Source organism: Meleagris gallopavo, chromosome 7 (assembly GCF_905368555.1).
Source record: "Meleagris gallopavo chromosome 7, MGAL_WU_HG_1.1, whole genome shotgun sequence".
NCBI classification, from domain to species: Eukaryota; Metazoa; Chordata; class Aves; order Galliformes; family Phasianidae; genus Meleagris; species Meleagris gallopavo.
The window spans coordinates 17,154,159-17,176,005 of NC_139410.1; the positions used below are offsets into that span (position 1 = coordinate 17,154,159).

General features: G+C 44.7%; 1 protein-coding gene across 5 annotated transcripts in view; it reads right to left on the reverse strand.

Annotated features, from left to right (window-relative positions):
- Positions 1–20,369, reverse strand: part of ITGA6 (integrin subunit alpha 6) — a 39,438-nt gene extending 19,069 nt beyond the window's left edge. For 2 of the 5 annotated variants that reach the window (XM_085227598.1, XM_085227599.1), the window contains exons 1-4: positions 16,386–16,783; positions 3,273–3,400; positions 2,950–3,029; positions 832–1,087 (exon numbers count right to left, since the gene is read on the reverse strand). In XM_085227598.1, the coding sequence (XP_085083724.1) occupies positions 832–1,087; positions 2,950–3,029; positions 3,273–3,400; positions 16,386–16,768 (847 nt within the window). In that variant the 5' untranslated portion in view covers positions 16,769–16,783. Of the gene's footprint in view, positions 1–831; positions 1,088–2,949; positions 3,030–3,272; positions 3,401–10,590; positions 10,738–16,385; positions 16,784–20,113 lie in introns of those variants that run through there. The other 3 variants (XM_085227600.1, XM_010713747.4, XM_085227601.1) reach the window with 3 other exon arrangements.
- Between the last annotated feature and the right edge of the window lie 1,478 nt (positions 20,370–21,847).

Genomic DNA, 21,847 nt, shown 5'->3' on the forward strand with positions numbered 1-21,847 from the left:
TCTCTTAAAAGGGAGGTAAGTACACATGAACACAACAAAATAAAACAAAAAATAGTGTTCAACTGTGGCAAACACTGGGAATATATTTAGAAAATATGTATTTATTGCTTATACTGATAATATTTATTGTTCAATAAAATATGTGCTTCCCTTTTATTGACAAGAACATTTACCATTTTGCCAAGTACATACATGTTTTTCCATGGCATAAAAGAGTACTTATGGCTGGTAGTGAAGAGCACTTCTCTGCAGTTAAGGTAAAGCTCTAAACTGAGTAGTTGGTCAGACTGTGTTGACAGGAACAGATATGTGGAAGATTAAACCTTCACACAAGTACTCCTTGTGTCAGAGCTTAACTCAAGGACTTGGCATGGTTCATGCAGCAGGCACAGGTGTACAAGGGGAGAAATTTTAATGACTTAAGGATCAGCGTTCTAAAGGAGGGAAGCACTTACAGCTGTTGGTGTAACTATGTGCAAGGGGAAAAGAGACTAAGAAAAAAGACAGGGCTAGCCTCTTAGATGTTTCTCAGTATAAATGTATGAAGAAAAATCTTAAGTACTAAGAAGGAAGAATACTGCTGTACATACATGAGAAGTTCAATTATCCATTCGTAAGTAATCCTTTATAAATATTTAAAGCACCTTCAGTGAATATTTTTTAGAGAGGAGTGAAAATCAGGTAAAATCATAAGAACCCTGTAAGGTTTATTGCCCCTTCCCACCCATCAAAAAGGCAAGTAAGAACCTCGGAATGCACATTTGCAAAAAATCTACGAGGAAATGGGAAGGGGGTCAGTCTAGATTTAGCAGGAAGGAAGCTAGGTCATACCTTTCCAATTGTAAGTGCCTGGAGCGCCAAACACAATGTAATGATAGTCTCTAGTAAAAGTAGCAGCAACACCTTGCTGACAGGAACCAAACTTCTCATGGCCTCTTAAGCGACCATCACAAAAACTCCATACTCCATTATCCATATCATCCTTAATAGTGAGATCCTGGCTCAGCACGTAGCACCTTCCAATGATATCCCGGGTTTCCTGCACTGTGTTTACATACTGCCTTTTCTCATAGCGATGTGCACATGTCTGCAAGATAGAAGACAGTAAGTAATTCTTTTTGTATGTTTGTATGCAAGTTATCAAAGAAGGCTGGTCTCAATAAGCCATACTTCATGCGAGCAAAGCTCTCCTTGTGGACACATTTGGGCGCTCTCTGCATTGCAGCATAGTTTCCTATGAGCATCTACAGGCCCAAGGCAGAGCAATTACCTTCCTGATCAGGGAAGGCAGCATAGTTAAATCCCTCTTCGCTTTGGGACTCAGGGGTTTTAGCCCTAAAGCTCTCACTGATACCTAATCCTTCTCTTTCAAAAACAGAGTAGACAATAACCCTATCTCTTGTTAAAAAAAAACAAACAAAAAAACAAAAACAAAAAAACCTAGCTGTTTCCCGCCCAGATGTAACAGTTAAATAATCAACATGCTTGTATAAGACACAAGGAGCTGGTTCAACTACCATCCCCCTTTTCCAAAGTCACCTCTTTCAGAAAAGTGCCACAGGCAGGAGGGTGAAAGCTTTTCCAGTGAGAGCAAGGGAAGAAAGATTGTTGTTCCTACTTCTTATGGTGGGTGTTTCATTTATGGGATAACCATCACTGGGATGGAGAAAAGCAGCATAAGCTACTACAAGTACAAGCTGTTCTTTAACCTAACTGTTAGACTTTTCACCTAGGAAGAGAATTCAAATACAAACGATGATGAGCCACCAGGATAAGTAGTAACCACCAAACCACTGTAAAAAGAGGTGGACCAATCAGTCCCCCTTGACAGCAGTGTTTTTTGCAGATTCAGAGGGAGGAAGTGCAAGACAAGCACAAGCAAGACAAGCTTCTCATCTGACAGAAAAATTCCCTCCTTGTGGCTCCTACTAAGGCTGAAACATTAAGCAGATACATAGCCAATACTCATTTAGGGCACTGCCCTACTCCAAGCCGTGCTAAGAAGTACTACGTGCTGCTCAACTGCGCTGTGATCTTCGGCCCATCTAAGAAGCACATAAGCTGCGTTACAGGCGAGATGATGCTAGCTGGGGAGGAATTAACTCTACAGGACTGGTTCCATCTACTTTTCCTCCCTTGGGTTCCGAGTCAGACTGGAGCAGCTAGTACTGTCCCTATAGCCATAAATAACCCAGAGTTGTACCCTGAAGTTGCTTTAGTCTTGTCTTTGAATAAGTGAGGTTAAGCTGCAAGAATATAATTTGATGGAGGAGCCTCACTGCACCCCCATTTTATGATATAGCTGGTGTCCTGCAGCACCGTGAGAGGTGAATTTGAGAAAGAGCTATGAAGCTACAAAAATAACATTATCTGCTGAATCTCAAAAGCTTTTTCTCTCAGTAGTGTATGAAAGAATACTTGCATCATCATTATTAGTACAAGCTCTCACTGCAGCACGCTCTCACTCCTAAGTCACAGCTGCAACATCCAGAGCTACACGAATACATAGGAGCAATTCAGCTGATGGCCCTCAGTAAAGTTAAGGTAAGGCCGATCATCCTAGGCAACAGGCTGATGAAAGAGGTCCTTTTTTAAACTTTATCAAACCATTTTTCCTTGTTTCTGTAGTAAGAGGTTTTTTTTAAAAAACAATGTATCATGAAAGAAGGAGTACACAACCTGAAAATAAATTGCCTGCTCCATATCCAAGATCCATCCTGTTGCCAAGATTACAAATAAGGGCTAACTCAGAGTTAGAAAAATAATTTAAAACATCTACAATCTCAAGAATTTTAGTATGCTAAGCAGACGTTTAAGTCCTTAATCCTAAGAAATTACAATAACACAGCAATGGAAATTACCTTTCAGGAAGCTGCACAGAAACACAGATCATTCAGAACATTTACAAAGAAGTTTTGGGTCTACAGCAAGCTAGACCTGTAGACTTACCACCACGTTTCCTCCTGGCCCCTGACTTTGGACAGTTACACCCATCCATTGGTCTTCTTTGCTCTCCATCTTTGGGTCAGCTGTAAAGCATCACAATGGAGATTCAAATAAAGCAGTTAACTTTTTTTTGTCTCTGTAAGAACTTTACAGTACATGAGATAGTCTACAGATGGCAGTGTCTGCACATTCTATCACATTCCAATGCAAGTAAGGTACGTACAAACCTAGAGAAGCAACTGTGTACAGTCAATGGAAGGGACTGCATCAGATCAGAAAAAATCAGACAACTGCATAATCTTAAACAAAAGCACTGAGGAACTTACTGTCTTCATCAAACACAACACGTGTGCAGCGTGTGTCTGAAGATGTGATGTCACAGCTGTACAGCCCTCCTGTTCTGTTGGCTTGTTGGGATGGAAAGGCCTTTTCCCGAGGAGCTCCAACCAGCAATCTATAGGGAAACAGAAATAACTTCAAGGGATCTGCAGAGGCAGTATTAGAAAAGAGGAAGGCAGCAGAGTCAGGAAATGCTTTCACCATGTTGTTAGAGGTTTGATGTGCAAACATTTGGGGGGGGATTTTCATCAGTCAATACAACTGCTTTCAGACTCTCTCTGCACTTGCACCACTCCTGTGCCATCACCCCCCATGAGTATTACCACAAAATAACCACAGACATATTTATTTGCTAAATGAGAGTTCTCAGTCAAAACAGTTTTTTCTTCAGGTATTTTTGAGTCGCACATATGCAAAGCACAGCCACCTCAACTTCCTAACTGAAACCAGCGTACAGTAACAGCACCACGGTTTGCAGAAGAAATAAGAAACAACAAATTCCGCTGAAGAAAACCAAGATTGAGAAAACTGTGTGTAGATGGGTACAATACAGTGGGTGCAACCTTCCTGTGCTTCCAGACACCAATCAGATAAATAAATAAATAAATCTGAAAGATCTGCTATTACATTATCGAAGAGAATAGAGTTTAAGGCTTCAGTTAGAGTTTTTCTGTTGAGACAAATTTTTCCACATGTTTTATAATGGCTGTGGAGCAAAGCAAGCCACTGTACCTCAGAAATGGGTTTTTTTGGTGTTTTTGTTTGTTTGTTTTTTCATTAAAAACATGACGTTTATTTCTATCTAACATACACCAGTCTGATCATTTAAGATCATACACATTTTTGTTATTAAGGAAACATTCACTCAATGTCAGTAAAGTAGTAAGACAAAATTGACGTCTCATAAGAAAACATATATTCAGAACAGAAAGTTACATGTGTATTGTGAAACAGTCATCTCTTCATCACTTCTACACACAAGAATTTTCAATAATTTGTGCTCCCAAAGGTAACCCCCTGAATGGTCAAACTTCAGGTAAAATATTTGCTTTTGACTGATACACATAAAAACAGGGCAGGCAGCTTGGGTGGGTTTTAGTTTACAGAACTTTTCATTTCCCTCTACATACGTCTGGCATCTTTTTCAAAGACTTTTTTTCCAGAAACACAGCTGTTGTCACAAGAGTCTTTAATCCAAACAACCATGCTTTTAGAAAGGCCACTAAGAGCGTCTTTCTCTAATTGTGGCAATAGTACTTAACTCTCATCTCTAACTCTTTTACAAAGCAGTGGCTTCTGAGCTGCTCCTAATGTAGGAATAGCTGCATTTTCCCCTCAGTTCTGTTATCCCCCTTGGAAAGAGACAACATAAAGTTTATTGTTGTTAACACTGGCAACCAGAAATTATAGAAAGTGTAGGCTCCAATTTCCTAACTCTCAGAAATTTTTGTTTCTACTTCTTCAAAACTTGGTCCAATTATACCCCATTATTGAAACACACTCCTACCAATTTTAAGCTAAAATTCTAGTCTCGGAGCAAATACATGAGTCTTGATGCTCTATTGGTTAGAATTAAATTATTGCTTTATATTAATTACCTCTTGGAGAGGGTCCCAGCAGCCACTGCACCTCGCTGCCATGCCCCTGGGAGAACAGCCCAGCCAACAAAAACTTCATCTCTTCAGTTGTGCTAAGTGCCACTTCAGCCTCAGAAAAGGCATCAAAGCATCTTACTGACTTCCCCAATGACAGATCAGACCTTCGGGTAACCATATGTGTAAAGTGTGCTTCACACAGCCACAGAACTCCAACCAGGGAGAAGGCAGTGGCAACTCTCTCTCTGGGGCCTCAGTGCTCAGCAAGCATTCCACAAGTCAGATAACAGCAAGAAGAAGGGCTGTTTCCTAACTCAATTTAGTCCAACAGACTTGTTGAATCCAAAGCAAAACACACCAGAATTAGCTTTTCATTTCAGCAAGCACCAGAGAATATTAAGCAGCAGGGTTCAGTTCTGAGGTCCTCTCTGCTCTCATCGGTGATTTGTGAGAAGTGCAGCAGTGGCTGTAACATCCCTCTTGGGGAATGAAAATGGCAGCGGGAACTAGGAGAAGTTCTGCTCACAGCCACCTGAACCCCCTTCAGTACTGTCCACAGAAGAACTCCCTGGCTGCTTCCAACAAGACAGCTGCAGTTCAGATGAGACAAGAGCATCAGAAACAGAAAATTTCCAAGCTCCTGCAAGTATTCCTCTCACTCTGTGGTAAATTCCTTTCCTCACTCACAGCCTGAAATTTTCTGAGGACAACATACAGTTTTCACAACATACTTCAAAGAAGAACAGTTGTCAGCAATTCATTGCAGTATCTCAGGAACAGACACTAACTTGAAAGATAAGTCTAAAGGAGGGAGAACACCTTTAACATTTTTGGCAGGAAACTCTTGTTCATTGTAGGAAGAAGCTTCCATTGTGTAAGCTACATTGTGATTTAAACAACTACAAAAATACTGTGGTCTGCACTGAGCTCAGACACTATGTCTTCATTCCTTGAATTCCTGTCTTTCCCACACTATCTTCTACCCCAAACAAGGCACCAGCCTTTGCCATCTTTTGCTTAAAAGTAACAGCAATACATTACTAGTGCCAGCACTGTGCTTTAACAGACTTGAGTAGAAATCACTGGAAGCGTTTCCTGGGTAACCAACCATTAGCCATTTCCACAAATAGGCAGAATAAAATAGTCAGTGGTGTACGTAATTTCCAATTTTGCAACCTTCATTGAGCACAAATGTCCACTTTAATGTTGCCTTTCTCAGTAACAATGGTGTCACTGCACACTTTGCACTTCACTGTGTTTTCAGAAGGACTCCATCAGCACGAGAGGAGCAAAGCTGGGAAGCGATGAAGCTAAATACTGTACAACTTCTCCCACTCCTGGCTAGACAGAGAGATTTCCCAAATCCTTTCCTCCTGCACTCTGCCTCAAAGCATTCCATTCCACTGATGAAGAAATGAAACTAACAACCGCCGACTGATTAAACTTTTACTCCCAAGTCCCCAGTCACAGTACCCATACGCACACCATGTGTCCAGCAGCTCCCAGTAGGGACAGCTGATCTCCATGCGGACATCTGCCCAGAGCATTCCACAACAATGGACCCTCAGCCACCTGTGCAGCTTTGTCTGCCTGCACTACCTGGTTCAGAGACCCCATACCACCTCTTCAGCTTTGCTCTACTCTCAAGGTAGAAACAGCAGGCGTGAAGCCACTCTAGGAGAGCATGGCATCACCAGGGGCACTGCTTCTACCCTCCCTCAACAAACTGTGGTCATGGAGAACTTCCTCATTAGGGGACAAGTGTGTCAAGTATCCAAACTTTAGGATAGGAACATCAAACAATAAGGCATCTCAACATAAGTGATGTTGGTTAATGGGATAGACGGTATTTAATCCTAAGCAGTACCACCTCTGCTGTGCAAGGATCTGGCTTCTAGCAAAGGCCATATGGAAGCAAAAAGAGAAAACAATTATTCTTTAGATCCCATCATCATGTAATGTTCAGCCATACCTCAGGAAGCAAAGCCTCAATAAGCTTGGCAGTTGTTTGGGAGAATGGACGTGTTCTCAATAGGAACTTCTCCTTCACTTTTCTCAGCTTGTATTGCTGTGACATATAAAGTCCCTTTGGTCACCTTAGAACAGCTGCTCTGGTCATGTCCCTTCCTCTCTCCTACCCACTCCCAGCATGCTGGGCTTGGGGTTTGGAAAGTCTTCATGCTGTGCCAGCACTGCTTATCCATGGACAAACACTGGGGAGGTACCAAGGCTGTTCCAGCTACAAGTGCAGAGCACAGCACAGTATAGGCTGCTGTGGGTGAACTCCATCCCAGCCAGAGCCAGCACAAGGACAGCAACGCCACAGACATCCAAGCACAGAGTCCTTCCTACTCAGGCAGTAATGGGAATTGGAGCTCAACCAAGGGAATGGGCTTCTGAAAAAGCAGCCGCTCCCAGAAAAACGCAGCCAGAAACGATGTCAGTGGGGAAATTGTTCACAGTGCTTTTTGGAGATACCCACTGTTTCCAGGCTGTTATGAACAGCTATTTTAAGTGACAGATGATTCTCCTAATCTGCTACTGCACTGCTACATTTTCCTACTACCATCGCAGAGCCATGGCCAAGTACACCATTAATCTCTGTTGCCTGGAGGCCTGGCATTTAGAGGAGTGTGATTTTCATTTTATTAGCTCAGCCTTTTTCAGGAAGCAGATTACGATAGGGGCTGGGAAAAGAAGCCAAAAGCAGCAAAAGGGCCAGAGCAAGCTACAAAGCAAAATGAACTACAAAGCTACCTGTTGTTCTGCAAAGGCCACTAATTATTGACTTTCTGAAAGTCGCGTGGAAAAGCAAACACTTTCCAATGTTTTCCCCTCACAGCCAAGAGCTCAGTCTGTATGGATTTAAAACAGGTTTTACAGACCTCATTTTCACTGGCAGAAAGCATTTTTCCAAAGTCCTATTTCAAAACACAGCTTTCCATTTTGCCCAGCATTCTCTTGCTGTAACTAGGAGTTGCACTGCTTGGTGGTTGTTTTTTTGTTGTTGTTGTTTTTTGTTTTTTTTAACAGTCAAACAGCACATGAAAACTGTGTATTCAGTAGTTTTAATTTCTTACAAACTGTACATCTCCCCCAGATTTAAAAGAAAGAGCACTGGCTCAGGAATAGACCTGAGAATGAAGTGATACCATAAAACATTTACTAGACTGTGTTATAATTAAACTGTGATAAAATTATTAAAGACACAGCGTTAAAGGGATTTTCAATCAGATTTTCTCTCACAGTGGCAGTCTTTGTTACTGCATAAAATCCTCTTACAGTAACAAGAGGTTTAACTCAAAAAGTGACAAATAACGTGTGCTCAAAGAAACAAGCTCAGGAGCCGAGGCCATGGCACCCTGCTCTCAGCCACCCTGTTGGACTTCACTGGAAATCCATGCCAACCCTGCTGCCATCAGCCACTTCATCTGTGGGCAGCTGTGAGGCGCTGAGCTGTGGCACCAGCAGGACCAGCTGGGGATGTGGCTGCAAGCAGTCCCAGCCAAATGCAAGCACAAAAAGAGTTAATTTCCCATCCCAGCTGGCTGCTGCTGTTCCAAACACTTTTGCCTTCCCCACACTGGACATGCTCGCTCTACAGGCTCCAGTGACCGACAGGTAAGTAATTGCTGTCTTCTGTAACAAACAATTTCAGAATACAGATTTAAATGTCATCTATCTTACTTGCAGAGCAATGCATGCCAGCTCCATTTGGACTCATAAAAAATGAAGGGAATCTAGCTCCATGTTTTAGACAACAAACACTGAATTAATCAAAGTACAGAAGCAGCTGCTCAGAGTTCTTTTTCCAAGGAGCACCTTGGCAGAGCAGCACTGCAGCCTTTGCGTGAAGGACTAACAACCAGAACAGGCACACACTGTTCATGAGCATGCCAAAGCCATTATAAAAAAACCCGCAGGAGTTTTAATAAGGTTGAGATGTCATTCTTCTATTTCTTTCACTGGGTGAAGTAAATCATTTTCATATGAGACTAAGAAAGAAGCTCAGCACAAAGGATAGACACCTTGTCACCCCTACAGGAGCAGCCACCCCTGTACTAACCAGAGCCATCTCCTGCAGCAGATGCCCAACTGCTCTGAGACACTCGCTGCTCCCCCTCCTCCTGAGCCACCACCTTCTCCTATTCCCTCTTAACTACAGGGAGAAACAAGGCAGGACAAGACCCTCACATGGGACACACAGCACAAGCTCCCCCCATTCTGATGACACACAGCAGCTCATTCACATGAGCCCAGGACAGGAGGCTGCATGGAGCCATCCCTGTGGCCAGAGCATGGTCAGTCACTAGCACACTAACACACAGCTTTGAAATCACTCCTTCAGTCTCAGAACCATCATAGCCCTGTGTTAAACAAGTGCAACAGCGTCAATGGTTTTGCAGGGCTTTTCTTCAAGCCAAGAACTTGATCACAAAAGCAGATGCAGCCTTAGGTACATGTACTGACACATCCTTCCAACATTAACCAGAAGCACAGACTTTCGCAGCACTTTGAAGAATGTCACTCCAACAAGGTCATGTGTAGAACCAAGGAAATGCCCTAACAGTCAGAGGGGCTCTTACAGAGCCTTTTCTAATGGTACTCACAGTTATTGAAACAATGATCAAATACACAACAAACTTCTCCCTATACAGATCTGCAGAAGACATTACATTTTAATATAAGTAGGAACATACAAACTCTGAGAATTCCAACAAGCTTTCAAAAGCTGAGAACAAGATTTTCTGTTTGCAGTGTAGCTCACACCTGAGCCATGCCAAGAAACCCCCCTGCATTCTCTGCAGCTTGGCACACATCCCAGCAGGCACACGCCCCATTTTACAGCCTCCTCTCATACTTTTTTTTTTTCATCTCCCATCACTCCCTATATTCTCACCAGTGCAAAATCTGGAATTATTTCTATCAGGAACCTTTAGCACTCTGTTTTCCTGCAGGCAGCAAGTAGTGCAACAAGTACTTCAGCTGGGACTCGGACTGGATCTGACTTGGCATCAAAAACACATTCTTACGGGATGTGGGGCTAACTAAAAAACCAACTCTTTAGCTACGTTCAGGAGATATCCCATATAGTTCCTAAACATTTCTCTAGCAGAAAAAACAAGCTGAATGAAACATTTACAGGTCTTACACACATTGTCAGTATCTGCTACAGCAGTAGGCTGTGTATGAAATAAGGAAAACATAGTATTGTAGCATCTCAGCCAAGAAAACAATGTGTTTCTCACTTAAGACTCGCTTCACACTAAGCAATCATGTCTGAGCCGTGTTCTGTTCTCAGACACACTGCTGGATACAGCCAAGAGCAGCATATCGAACCGCCATGCGGTTTCAGCAGCACCAGTGGCAGGCTGACCAGTCTTCGTGATTCCCTTACACACACCATATGAAAAGAGCTACGAGAACAGAGGGACCCAGATAAATCAATCACACATAGGAGGCACATGCTTGCTATCAGCAACAGCTGGCTGCCACCTCCAAGCACTTCCAGGACAAATATTCCTTTCCCTCAGACCTTTGACCCATGCATGTACTGCTGACCAAACAACCTCTGGTGTTACAGGCATGAGTTGTTGCCAGAACATTTTCAATCTTGTTCTACTTTATATGTTAGAGATGTATTTTATAGGGCTACTTATAAGGAGGGTATCAATGCCAGCCAAATTAGGCAGAAGTTAAATGCATTTACCTCCATCTGAAAAATCTCCTTGGCCATCTTCACTAAAAAGGAACTGCTGTCAGAAATTCTGCCATTCCTATGGACACCATCAGCGTAAGTTGCTCGTTTCACTCAACAAAATGCTGATGGTTCCTATTTGCTGTTCCTTGCATCTCCAGGATCCCCAAAGATCTCTGAAAGGGAAAAACAAACGTGAAGAACACAGCTGAACAGCAACCTATGAACTCAACAGCTGACAGCGAAATCCATACATGTGACCCTGGAGAGGCCTTAGCCTGTTTTGATGCTGCAGAGCACGTTCAGACAGGGAGCATCCCGTGAGTGCCTCACTGCTATCCATAACCCTGGGCAACTTCTCCCTTCCCAATGCAGACATAACATCCGCACACACACTATTACTGCTGCTTAAAGGAAATCAGTATTAGGAAATGACATATTTTTAGATGCAGTTCTGAATCAGGAAACGAGAAAAACAGCCAATGCTCCAGCAAAGCCAAAGCTGGCCAGTCCATACAAGCAAACATTCTTCCCACCCTCAAAAAAAAAAAATCACAAAAAATTCTAAATGAACCAGTACTTCATACTTTCTACTGTCATTTCAAAGCCATAAAAATTTCATCTCACTTCACAGAGGAATATACCTGGACTGCTCTTTAAACTAAAACAAGGTAGCTACAGTTCTCTTTTTTCCAAGCAGTAGTTCCTGAATTCACAAAATAGTCTAAAACACATCATGCTCTCTACCTCAGAACCAAGGGAAGTCCATCTCAGTAAGGATAAGTTTGATGCTAATATCAAAAAGGGAGCTTTATTAGCTGTGGCTCTGTCCACTTCTTTTTAAAATACTGAATGATTCACTCAAAAATGAATGAGAAATTTTCTTCCCTACATTCAAGTTTGCTTCTCTAGGTTATACTCTCCTGATATTACTTTCAAAGCAGCATCTTGCTTTTACATATCTCAATCAACAATATTAATAAATGAATTATTCAGTGCTTCCAGACCATTCTGTATATCAGTTCCTTCAGACATTCCTTTTACTGTAACCTACCCTGTTTTATACCAGGATGAGATGCTGATTTTCTAGGGAACATTTCCTAGTACAAATCACTTATTCAATAACATGGATTTTTGCTTGTTTTAAATAGCTGTTTGCCTGACAGCCTCATCTCAATTGCGTCCTTTCTGCAGAGCATGTCCCCAAGACATGTCATTCTTACAGTTATGGCTGGACTGAGCCAACCATCCTGGGCAAACTCTGAAGAGTCAAACACTGATTATGAACAGAAACTCTTCAAAACAAATAAGGTATCTTCTATGAAAATGTAGGAGCTTACATTCCTCACAAAACTGACAGCTGCTCTGGTACGTAGGGAGAAGGTTTGGGGTAGAGTTTCACACAACAGAATGGCCATTCTGACTGCTGACAATTTGCTGCTGCAATATGTCAGGCAACCCAATAAACCAATATGGGAAATGTTCTCTTTTATTGTGTAGATAATCCAGACAGCAACAAACTAGACTGGTGAAACCACTCTTTTCTGCTTGTTATCCTTCAAGAAAAAAACATTTATGAGAAGCCAAGTTAACTGTCTCACTTCTGCACAAGTTTATCTTTGTTATTTGTAAATTAACATCAGCAGCATTAGTAACCTGTACCACACAGAAAACAGCTTATTTCAGCTAGCACCATAACAGAGATTTTCTCCTCCTATTTTTAAAGTTATAGAGGAAGAAACAATAAATAACACTTTAATTAAATCTATATTTTTTATGAAAGAGCCAATATAACTGCAGCATATTTAGTGAAGGGTAAACTCAACCGTAAAGAGTCTCCCAGGAAGCTTACATATTAAAAACTGTTACATTTAAATGCTTTATTTGATAGTTCCATTACAAAGACCTACATAAGCCTTGTACTGTTACAGACCAGCTCCATCAAATAGCCCAGGTACAGACTGACATGGTTGGCCAATACTTCCAAAGAGGTGACAAGCACAGAGTATTCATTACCTCCTGCCAAGATGCAAGATGTGTGTCTGGTGGACCACAACAAAAAAGGCATGAATTAGGACTACGGATGTGAATTAGTTCTAACAGCAGACAATGCAGTTACAATGCACTCACACCTGGGTGAAGATAGCCCTGATCTGATGGAAGGGCTGCCCTATGGCTCATCCTTAAAGCATATGCCAGCGTAAGGAGTCCTCCTCACCATCAAGGTAGGCAGTACAAGAGTGAAACTGCTGCAGAGCCTGTCGCACAGCTCCTGACAGTGACTCTGGTGGGGCTATCTCTCTGCCTGGCACTACTGGTACACACACATCTGCACTGCTCTCCAGGTTGGGAAATTTGGAAAATGAAAGCAGAAACCAAAGGAAACCACGCTCCCAAATAAAAATGCTAAATTGTAAGATTCCAGTTAACAGATAGTTTAACTATACAGGGCTCCTCTCCCTGTTGAGAAAAGACCTGGGAAGCCTGTCCCAACCCTGGTGCTTGGAAACACAGCAGCACACAAATGCAAGCCTTGTGTCATGCACGTTGCATTCTTCAAGCTTGAATGGCACGTTCTCCCTGCATCTTGGCCATAACAGTCTCCTTTGTCTTCCATCCTTCTGTGGCAGGTGGGGTTACATTTTAGGTCTGAAGAACACCCTGAACCTTCCAGTGCTGCTCAGCCAGTAGGAGCAGGCCAGCCGCTGGCCCCAAGCAGCTGTCTGCCAGCTGAAGATCTCAGGGTGCCCGCAGTAGGAGGCAGGCGTGCACCAGGCAGGCAGTATGGCCAGACAGCCCACCCCTGGCTGCAGCCTTGGTCACGAGGAGGGGCTGCAGAAAAATGCTGCCCAGCTCCCTCCTGCCTCAGGCTACTGGCACAAGTACTCACTGCTGCCCATCTGACACTATTTCCAAATGGGAGCGAATGTCAAAAAGGGGTACAAAAATGACTTCTCATCCTAAACATCTCCCAGTATTTTTAACAATATGACATAGTTCCATTCGTGACAGAATATTTCATGGATGGTTTCACTGAAGACTGTCAGTCAGACATGCACACACAGGTATGTCTACTTTGCCCATCTCTGTGCTTCTATCAGCTGGCTTGAGAAGCACAGCCGGCACAGCAGTGGGGTCTCCCAGCTGGGAGCCACCCAGCACTCCCCTGCCCAGCTCCAGGACTAACTTCAGCAGCACTCCCTCAGCCTCTCTGCCCAAGAACAAAACAACTTGTCAAGGGCAATGCTATTCCTTTGCCCCTAGCTCCCATGTTGTGCAGCTCATTAGCTTCCACTCTGTTTAGCGAAGTGAAAAACCCTCTCCTCCTTCCTGAGACCAAGGCCTGCCCTCGTCCTGTGCTGCTTTGTTCCCATTTCACCAGCCTGACCCTGTTGGTTTCAGAGGATGCAAGTTTAGCTTTCTGATCCTGTTCTTCTTGTTCCTGAGATGTGTCAGATACTTCGGCAGACTACAGCAGCAACAGAGCCCTCTGGGCCAGCATATATTGTGTCTGTCAGGGTTGATTCATAACATGGTATTATTTAATAAGAACTACCTGGTATATATTCAATCCTTTGAGAAAGAATAAATACAACAGACTTGGACGAGAAGAACTTAAAGCAATTTCGGGTAACTTAGCCATTACTTCTATTTTAATATCCTTCCAAGGGCTTGACAGGGCTGCATTTGACACAAAACACTCTTCTCTTTCCAAATCCACAGTCTAAGGAGAGAGAGATTTGTGCCTCCTCAAATACCATTCACATTTATGGAGACATGCAAAAACAAGAAAGCATAAGCCAAACCACTTCTAAGCCTGCATAACCTATATCCCACGCATTTTAATGCCCAAGCCAAAGAGATGATACCTCTTATGTTACAAACTGATAAACTGATCAGGCTCAGCACAGGCATAAACCTCAAGCTAGGAGCTGCATCAGATATGTTCACCTAGCAGTAAGAGCATAACAACATAAGGGCCTTTCATTGAAGCTGACAAGGTAGGTGGTTCCTCAAAGCTGCAGTCTGAACTGAACCACCTATCATCAGTACAGATCAAAGCTCTGTGATACAGTCCTCACTCATGGAAGGCTTCTGCTAGTGCAGCAACGAATTACCATTTTACTAATGCTTAATAACATCGTAAGTGTAAGATTCTTGAGCACTTCCAGGTGATCATAAAAAAAAAAAAAAAAAAAAAAAAAAAAAAAAAAAAAGGTTACTCTTCCCCAAGAGGTATGTGACCTCTTGACAAACAACTTCCAGGGGTGGGAGGACTGAGGATGAGGACTGCCATCCCCACGCAGGAGGCTCAGCTCTGTGCTATCAGCGCCTGGAACGCCCAGCACCCGCCGTGGTGAGGCTGAGCCTGCAGTGCACACAGCCAATAGAAAAGGACTGTGCTGCGGTGTGTCCTCCTGGCACAGCCTTTGTAGAACTGCCCAAAGCTGTCCTCCCAGAAGCTCGCCGTTACTGCGTGGCCCACGCCTGGGAGCAGACACACCAGTGCAGCTACCTGAACGCATGTCCCTCACACACCCTGTGCTGGCACAGCTCCACCTCCACCTGCAGCACACCCTGGTGACAACAGGAAGCCAGCAAACAAACACAAACATGCTATGACCAGAAACCAGGTGCTGCAGACACAACTCGCAACAAGCTCATTTTTGCTGCTCAGGAAACGTGTTTTGCCACTGCAGCAAAGAACTCCTCCTGTTCTGGGGACTGTGCTGGGCAGGCAGGGCTTGGCTGGGAGCTCCTGAGCTGAAAAGACTGTTAGAAGTCTTATTTCTGTTATTTATAAAACCAAGCTTATAGCAAATTTAAACCAAACTAAAATACATCTGGCTTAAGGCAAAAAAAAAAAAAAAAAAAAAAAAAGCGCAAATCTATGCACCTAAAGCATTGCTGTTTCTCTACACTGACACAGTGGTTAAACCAGCGCAGCTTTCTGGTGTGCAGAAAAGGTCAATGCTAACTTCATTCTCCTTTCCTCAGCAGCATTTGGCAGAACTGAGCGCATAGTTCCTCTCTGGTCCTGTGTGGAATACAAAAAATGAATTAAAGATAATGACCTCTTCTTTTTTGCCTGCAGGAACGGGAGTCAGATAGTGACAACTATGCAACAGAGTCTCCAATATTTGTAAACCTGACCACAAAACCTATCAGCTGTATTTCTGCCAGAGGCAACGCAGACTAACTCAAACTTAGCACAGGAGAAGGACAAACTTTCTGCACTTTTATTCCACCTACAGCAGCCTGCTCTAGCGGGGGCAACCCACAGCAAGGGCTTGGAGAGCTGGATAGCCTTTACGGTCTCTTCCAACCCAGACCATTCTGTAATTCTATGACTCAATTCCACTTTCTTCCCCCTTATGTAACGTAAGCAGCAAAATTATCTCCTTGTTTCTTTTACTCATTGTATAAGTACAATATATCTCTTTTAAAATCTTGCCCTTACTACTACATGGGAACTTTAAGAGTTCTCCTTCTTCCTTCCCAAATTTACTTGATCCTGACTTTTCCCATAAAACATCCATCTTGAACATGACATGAAACTTTTACTATCACAAATAAAGTAATCAAGCTTGCTAAGTAGGTTATCCAAGAACAGCTTTCATAGACAAAAACAGGAACACATTAAAAAAAATCCTCAGGGCAACAAGACATCAAGGACATGGTAAGAAAACAAGGACACTTAATAGCAAGCAATTTCTTTTGCATTGATGGAAGCTCTAAAAGATGAGCATTGTTAAGGTCTTTAAATCCTGAAAATGCAAACACACACTACTATGAATTCAGCCCACCTGAACTCTGAATTACTTGGTAACAGCTCTGCAAGCAGAAATTTGTACTTTCCAATGCAGATGATCACAATCCAGCCCTCTTCTGTTGCTAGAGCAGTGAGCACAGGCGCCCCGACAACACAGAAATACTGGCAAAATGCCACTGAGGATGCACTACAGCAGCAGTACAGCAATGTCAGCAGCCTGCTGATCAAAGGCAACTCTGTTTTATATTGATAGAATGGCTCACAGCAGAGATATGCAGCATCAGCAGAAACTGCCACAAGTAAAAATTCCAGTAAGCAATCTTTTAGGCTGTACAGTTCCAAACGGGCAGCGCAGACTTGGCACAAAATGCTTACCCGCTGCTTTTCTTCTGAAGAGGAGATCCTGAATGTTGCCATAGCCTCATCCTTTTTTTTTTTTTTTTTTTTTTTTGCCTTAAGCAATAAGAAGCCTACATAAATTCAGCTTCATTTCTGTATTAAAAAAAAATAATAATCAGAACTGATTGCAAGTTATACGCAAATGTAGATATTCTTAGGACCTGTGTTCTAATTCAAGAGATCAGCTTAAACCATTCTGAAAAGGACCATCTCACATGCTGTATACATATATCTCATTATATAAAATATCAGTGTGTATACATACGTTATATATAAGACTATGAGCAAATTAGTACTAAGTAGCTAATAATCTTTATAATAACAACATATAGCGTTAAGTAGCTAATATATCCCCTACATACAGCTACAGACCCCCGCATTCTCCATCACAAACTAAAGAAACTTTAACTCCAATAGCTACACTGCCCCCAAGTCACAGATCGTAGGGCACAGCTGTTGTACCTTCACCACCTCTCAGAAGTACAGCTCCCATACCTTTGTCACACTGACAGATTAAGAACAGACCAATCTCACACAGGGCAAGAAGCCCAGCTCCCTGAGAACTCCATTAACGTTTTCTGCTCCTGACTCATTGTGCTTGACAACGGACCAGAACTGCACACAGAAATTCAGGCAGGCTGCCCTCACTCCATCTAACAGTAACAGTAATGCTTCCCTAATTCATATTAAGACTGCATTCAGCTCTCTTTCACACCCACATGCCATTAGCAGTCCACTTTCAGTTATTGTGAATAGTTTTTCTACTCTTCATCTGATGAACTCTCAAACTTTTCTCACTTGAAAATACTCACATAGAATAACAAAAAGCTGTTTCCAGTCCCCAGTCTTCTATAAAGTACCCTTTACAAATAAATTTGATGCATTTCTTGAACAGTCACCTACCTGTGCCATTAGAAGTTAAGTAATTACCAATTAGCAAACACAGCATTAGTATCTAACATTGACAAACACAGTAATTGCCATTCAAAGGTAATATGTAAGCCACGATCTTCTGTAACTAGGAAAAAAGTGACCAAAGGCAAACACTATGTTTAAAAGCAGATTATTTCAGCTGTACCTTCACGTATCACACTTAAAGACATTTCCCACTCCCCTTTTTACCAAGGCATTTCATAATGCTTAATGAGGAATCATCTAGCCAAGGCAGAAGAGAAAGCAAATCACTTAAAGTGAGCTGAGAGGAAAAACTAAAGATCTGTAGCTTGTTTTACAGACTAAAACACTCCTTCAACAGAGCTCACATATTTCACCATTTCTCATTTGTTTTCTCAAGGACTTAAAGCCTACAACAGTTGTAACTGTGTTATAACATCATAAAGCTGTTTGGAGTGGAGGGGATTGGTGGGGGATTTTGGGATAAGGGTTCCCTTCGAGATAAGAATCCAAGCAAGTTCCACTGATGACATAGGGTTTGTGTATTTTGGTAACAACTAACTATAACTGAATTTTAAAGGTAGCACCTGATGGAGAAGATAGGATGAAACAATTACTTCTATCTGTCACAAGAGAGAACTCCACATAAAAGCGCTTCTGCAGCAGAGCTAGGACAGACCAAGACGCAGCTGGGAATGGAGGCACTGCACCCTGCAGACCAACACAAAGCTCCTGCTGCTGTGAGCAATGGGCAGCATGCAGGGACCAGACATGTCTCCCAGTACCAGGCCTCAATGCAATCTCCATTCCTTCACCTCTCACCTTCACCAGTTACCTGGACACCAGACAGTCTGCTCCACCTACAAAAAGCCAAACTATTACAAACTGGCATCCACAAAACATGCCAAAATGAGTTGCTCAATATCGATGTTACTCATTTTTATCTGAGCATTTACAAAGATACAGCCTAACGTTGTAGCCTTTGCTCCACTGCAATTCCTAGCGTTCCACAAGGCATAACAAAGTGAGCTTAGCATACCTCAGCCTCTGTGAAAGACAGTTACATTTCAGCACACCAACAGACAAAAACATTGCTCAAAGCAACCATTATACGCCCATCCTGCATAAAAGAACCAAACGTGGGTTTTCCAAGCAGCTTCCTTGGGGAGCAATCCAGTTTTTTATGCTAAAACTCGTGCAAAGATTTTAAAAACCAACCAAAACATCACATGCTCAGAACCGTGCCTCACCACAAAACAGGTTCTCCACTGAGGTTTTGTCTCTACCAAGACCTCTGCTATCCATGAAGGCCAGGATTCAGCATGCCGTGCCAACACCAGCAGCATCTGGCTCTGCCCATCCCAGGCTGCCTGCACACAAAGCACAACTTTCATGCTCATCATCTCTGAGGCATTCCAGTCAAACACTGCAGACTAGCTCCAACACTATGACTTCTGCTAACTAGCCTTCTGTCTCCATATGTTCTGACACACTCATTCTATCAGTATTTGATAACACAATGGCAAACTAACAAGCTTCAGACACCACATTCATAGCAGAATGAAATGAGACCAGCACACGCGTAATTCTAGCAAGAATTAAGATAAGTCTCAGGGAAATAACTTACAGAACTGTATTTCAGTCCTGATTTACATTTGGGTCCCTGAGTACCAGGCAGAAGGTGGAAACCGTCATTCATGCTCCTTTATATGCTGTAATTCCTATTAAATCACACAGAACACAAGTCTGAACGATGCCAGTCCAAATAGTTTTTAACTAAGTTTACCAGCTAACTTTATTGTGGATATGATTGCTGCCCAGCGTCATTCTCCTGCACTCTCTATCCAGACCGCAGACTCACCTTCCCTGAGATTAAAGCTAAATGTTCAGAGACATTTGTTTCATAACAATGCCTTACAGGAGACGCACTCTGCGCAGCAAGCACTGGCGGGGCAACTGGCTGCTCAGGTGTAGCCATTAAGAAATGCTGGGGCACGGAACCCCAGCCAGCCCTCCTCAGGACGTACAGAGGACTTTCCTTCTTTCCTTCGCACTCAAGACGTAGGGAAGGCACCTCTTCGCCCTCTCCCACGTCCCGCCAACTGTCCCAGTACTCCCCGTGCCACCCCGCGCAAGACCGCCTAGCGGCACGGGCGGGACGAGACCGCTCGAGCGCCCGGACGCGCCCGCGGCGCCCAGGAGCGCCGGCTCGGCGAGCACGGCCGCGGGCCCCCACCGCTCGGCGGCGCCGCCCGCCGCGGAAGCCTCCCGCCCGGGGTCGCCGCTCGTTCACCCCCGTTCCGCCCCGGGCTCCCGCGAGTACCGGCGGCCGGAACCTCGCCGCCTCCGAGCGCCCCGCGGCAGGTGCCGCCCTCCCCCGCCGCCAGGTGATAGCCCCGACGCGCCGCGCCGCGAGGGGCGGCCCCGGCGGCGGAAGGAGGGCCCGGGACGGGGCGCGGCGGCACTTACAGTCGTTTCTCCTGCGGCTGCAGCTGCCGATGCATGGCCAGAGAGAAGCCGAAGAGGCTGCCCGGCTCCCCGCGCCGGCCGATCACGTTCTCCGCGTCCAGGTTGAAGGCGCCGGCCAGCGCCGGCAGCAGGGGCAGGTAGAGGAGGAGCGCGGCCGCCATCTGCTCCGGCCGGCACGAGAACCTGCCGCCCAGCGCCGCCGCTCCCTCCGCGCGCCCGTCGCGCCGCGCCGGATCCCGCCCCGCCCCGCCCTCCTCCCCGCGGGAGGCCCGGCCCCCCGAGCCGCGCTCGCGGCGAGCGCCCCGCGCCGCCGCAGCGGGGGCGGCGCAAAATGTCGGTCGGGTGCGGAGCGCCGGCCTGCGGGAAGCACGGCCCGCCACGCCCCAGACCCGCGCTTTGAGCTCTGCAGAAAAACCTGCGGGCGGGCGGGGCGGCCGCGGAACCCGAGCACGGGGGTGCGGGAGCGGTGGCAGCCGGCGGCGGTCCGCGGGGAGGCTCGGCGCCGTGTTCCGGCGAAGGCCACGTGCGTCGCACCTTGCCGGAACGCGCTGCGCTCTTGCGCTCCCCCATCACGTACGGAAGGGAGATCTGTGCTCAATGGAGGTGCTTCAGACAGCGCACTCATTCCTTCACAGGAATGAGTTAAACAGATTTCTTATCCCTACACCTCGTTTGAAAACAATATTTTCCCTCCTGCTCTCACCCCTAACTGGAAAGCGGAGCTGCGAGCGTACCTTAGCACAGCCCCGCACGCAGGAGTCAGTCTGTAACCCAGGTGCGGCACAGCGCCCTGCCTTGGGAAGCGATCACAGGGCTGTAACACCTGACAAGTGCCAACAGCAGAACAATGCTCGTTTTCCAGTGGTATCTGAGACAGGAACAGAAGAGCTTCTCTTCACACAAAAGGTTCCAGAAAAGAGGGATAAAGAAAAAAGAGTAAAAGAGCAATTATGCTCTCACATGCTGGTATTCCAAATAATTTCTGCTGGAAAAGTACTGCACTCCTAGGAGTTAATCCATCTACTTTCTCCAGAGCAATTACTGTAGGGTAACTCCGTGTATAGACAAGTCTTTGGCTCAGGACCAAAACACGCTTGATCAAAAGAGCAGCACACCAGAAACGTGCATCTAACGTGCAAACAAAACATGCTGTTCAGTCAGACTCCCCGATAGTTACTGCTAACAGGAACCGTCCCTGCAGACTCCTGGTGCCTCACTCACAGCCTTAATCCCATGTCCCATTGCTGTGCAGACAGCTGTGGCAGAAGCACTGCTCCAGGTTTAGCTGCAGGCACACAGAAGGAAGATCTCAGACTAATTACAACAAAGCAGGCTTACTGCAATCCGTGCATTTCACAGACATTAGCAAAGATCTGAAAACATGTCTTTTAAAATGCTGTTGATGTCTGTACTGAGATCTGAGCAGCGTGCCCTTCAGGACCACTTAAGCGTGCATGCTCTTGACACTTGTGCAGTAGCTATAGTTACTTGTTCAGTAATACTTGTGCTCAGAAACCTGTGCTGTTAGGAGTCACAAAGTGCTGCCATCCCGTGCACCACCACACACCATGTGAACAATTCTGGCAGGAGCTGCTGACTGCTCCCTCTCCCCACCAGCACTGCCCGGGCACGTTTCTCTGCTTCGTTACCCACAGACCTTGCTGAGGGAAAACAGTTCTCCTCTCCAGAGGCATCACATGGTTACACTAAAGACTGTCTCAAACAACCACGGCA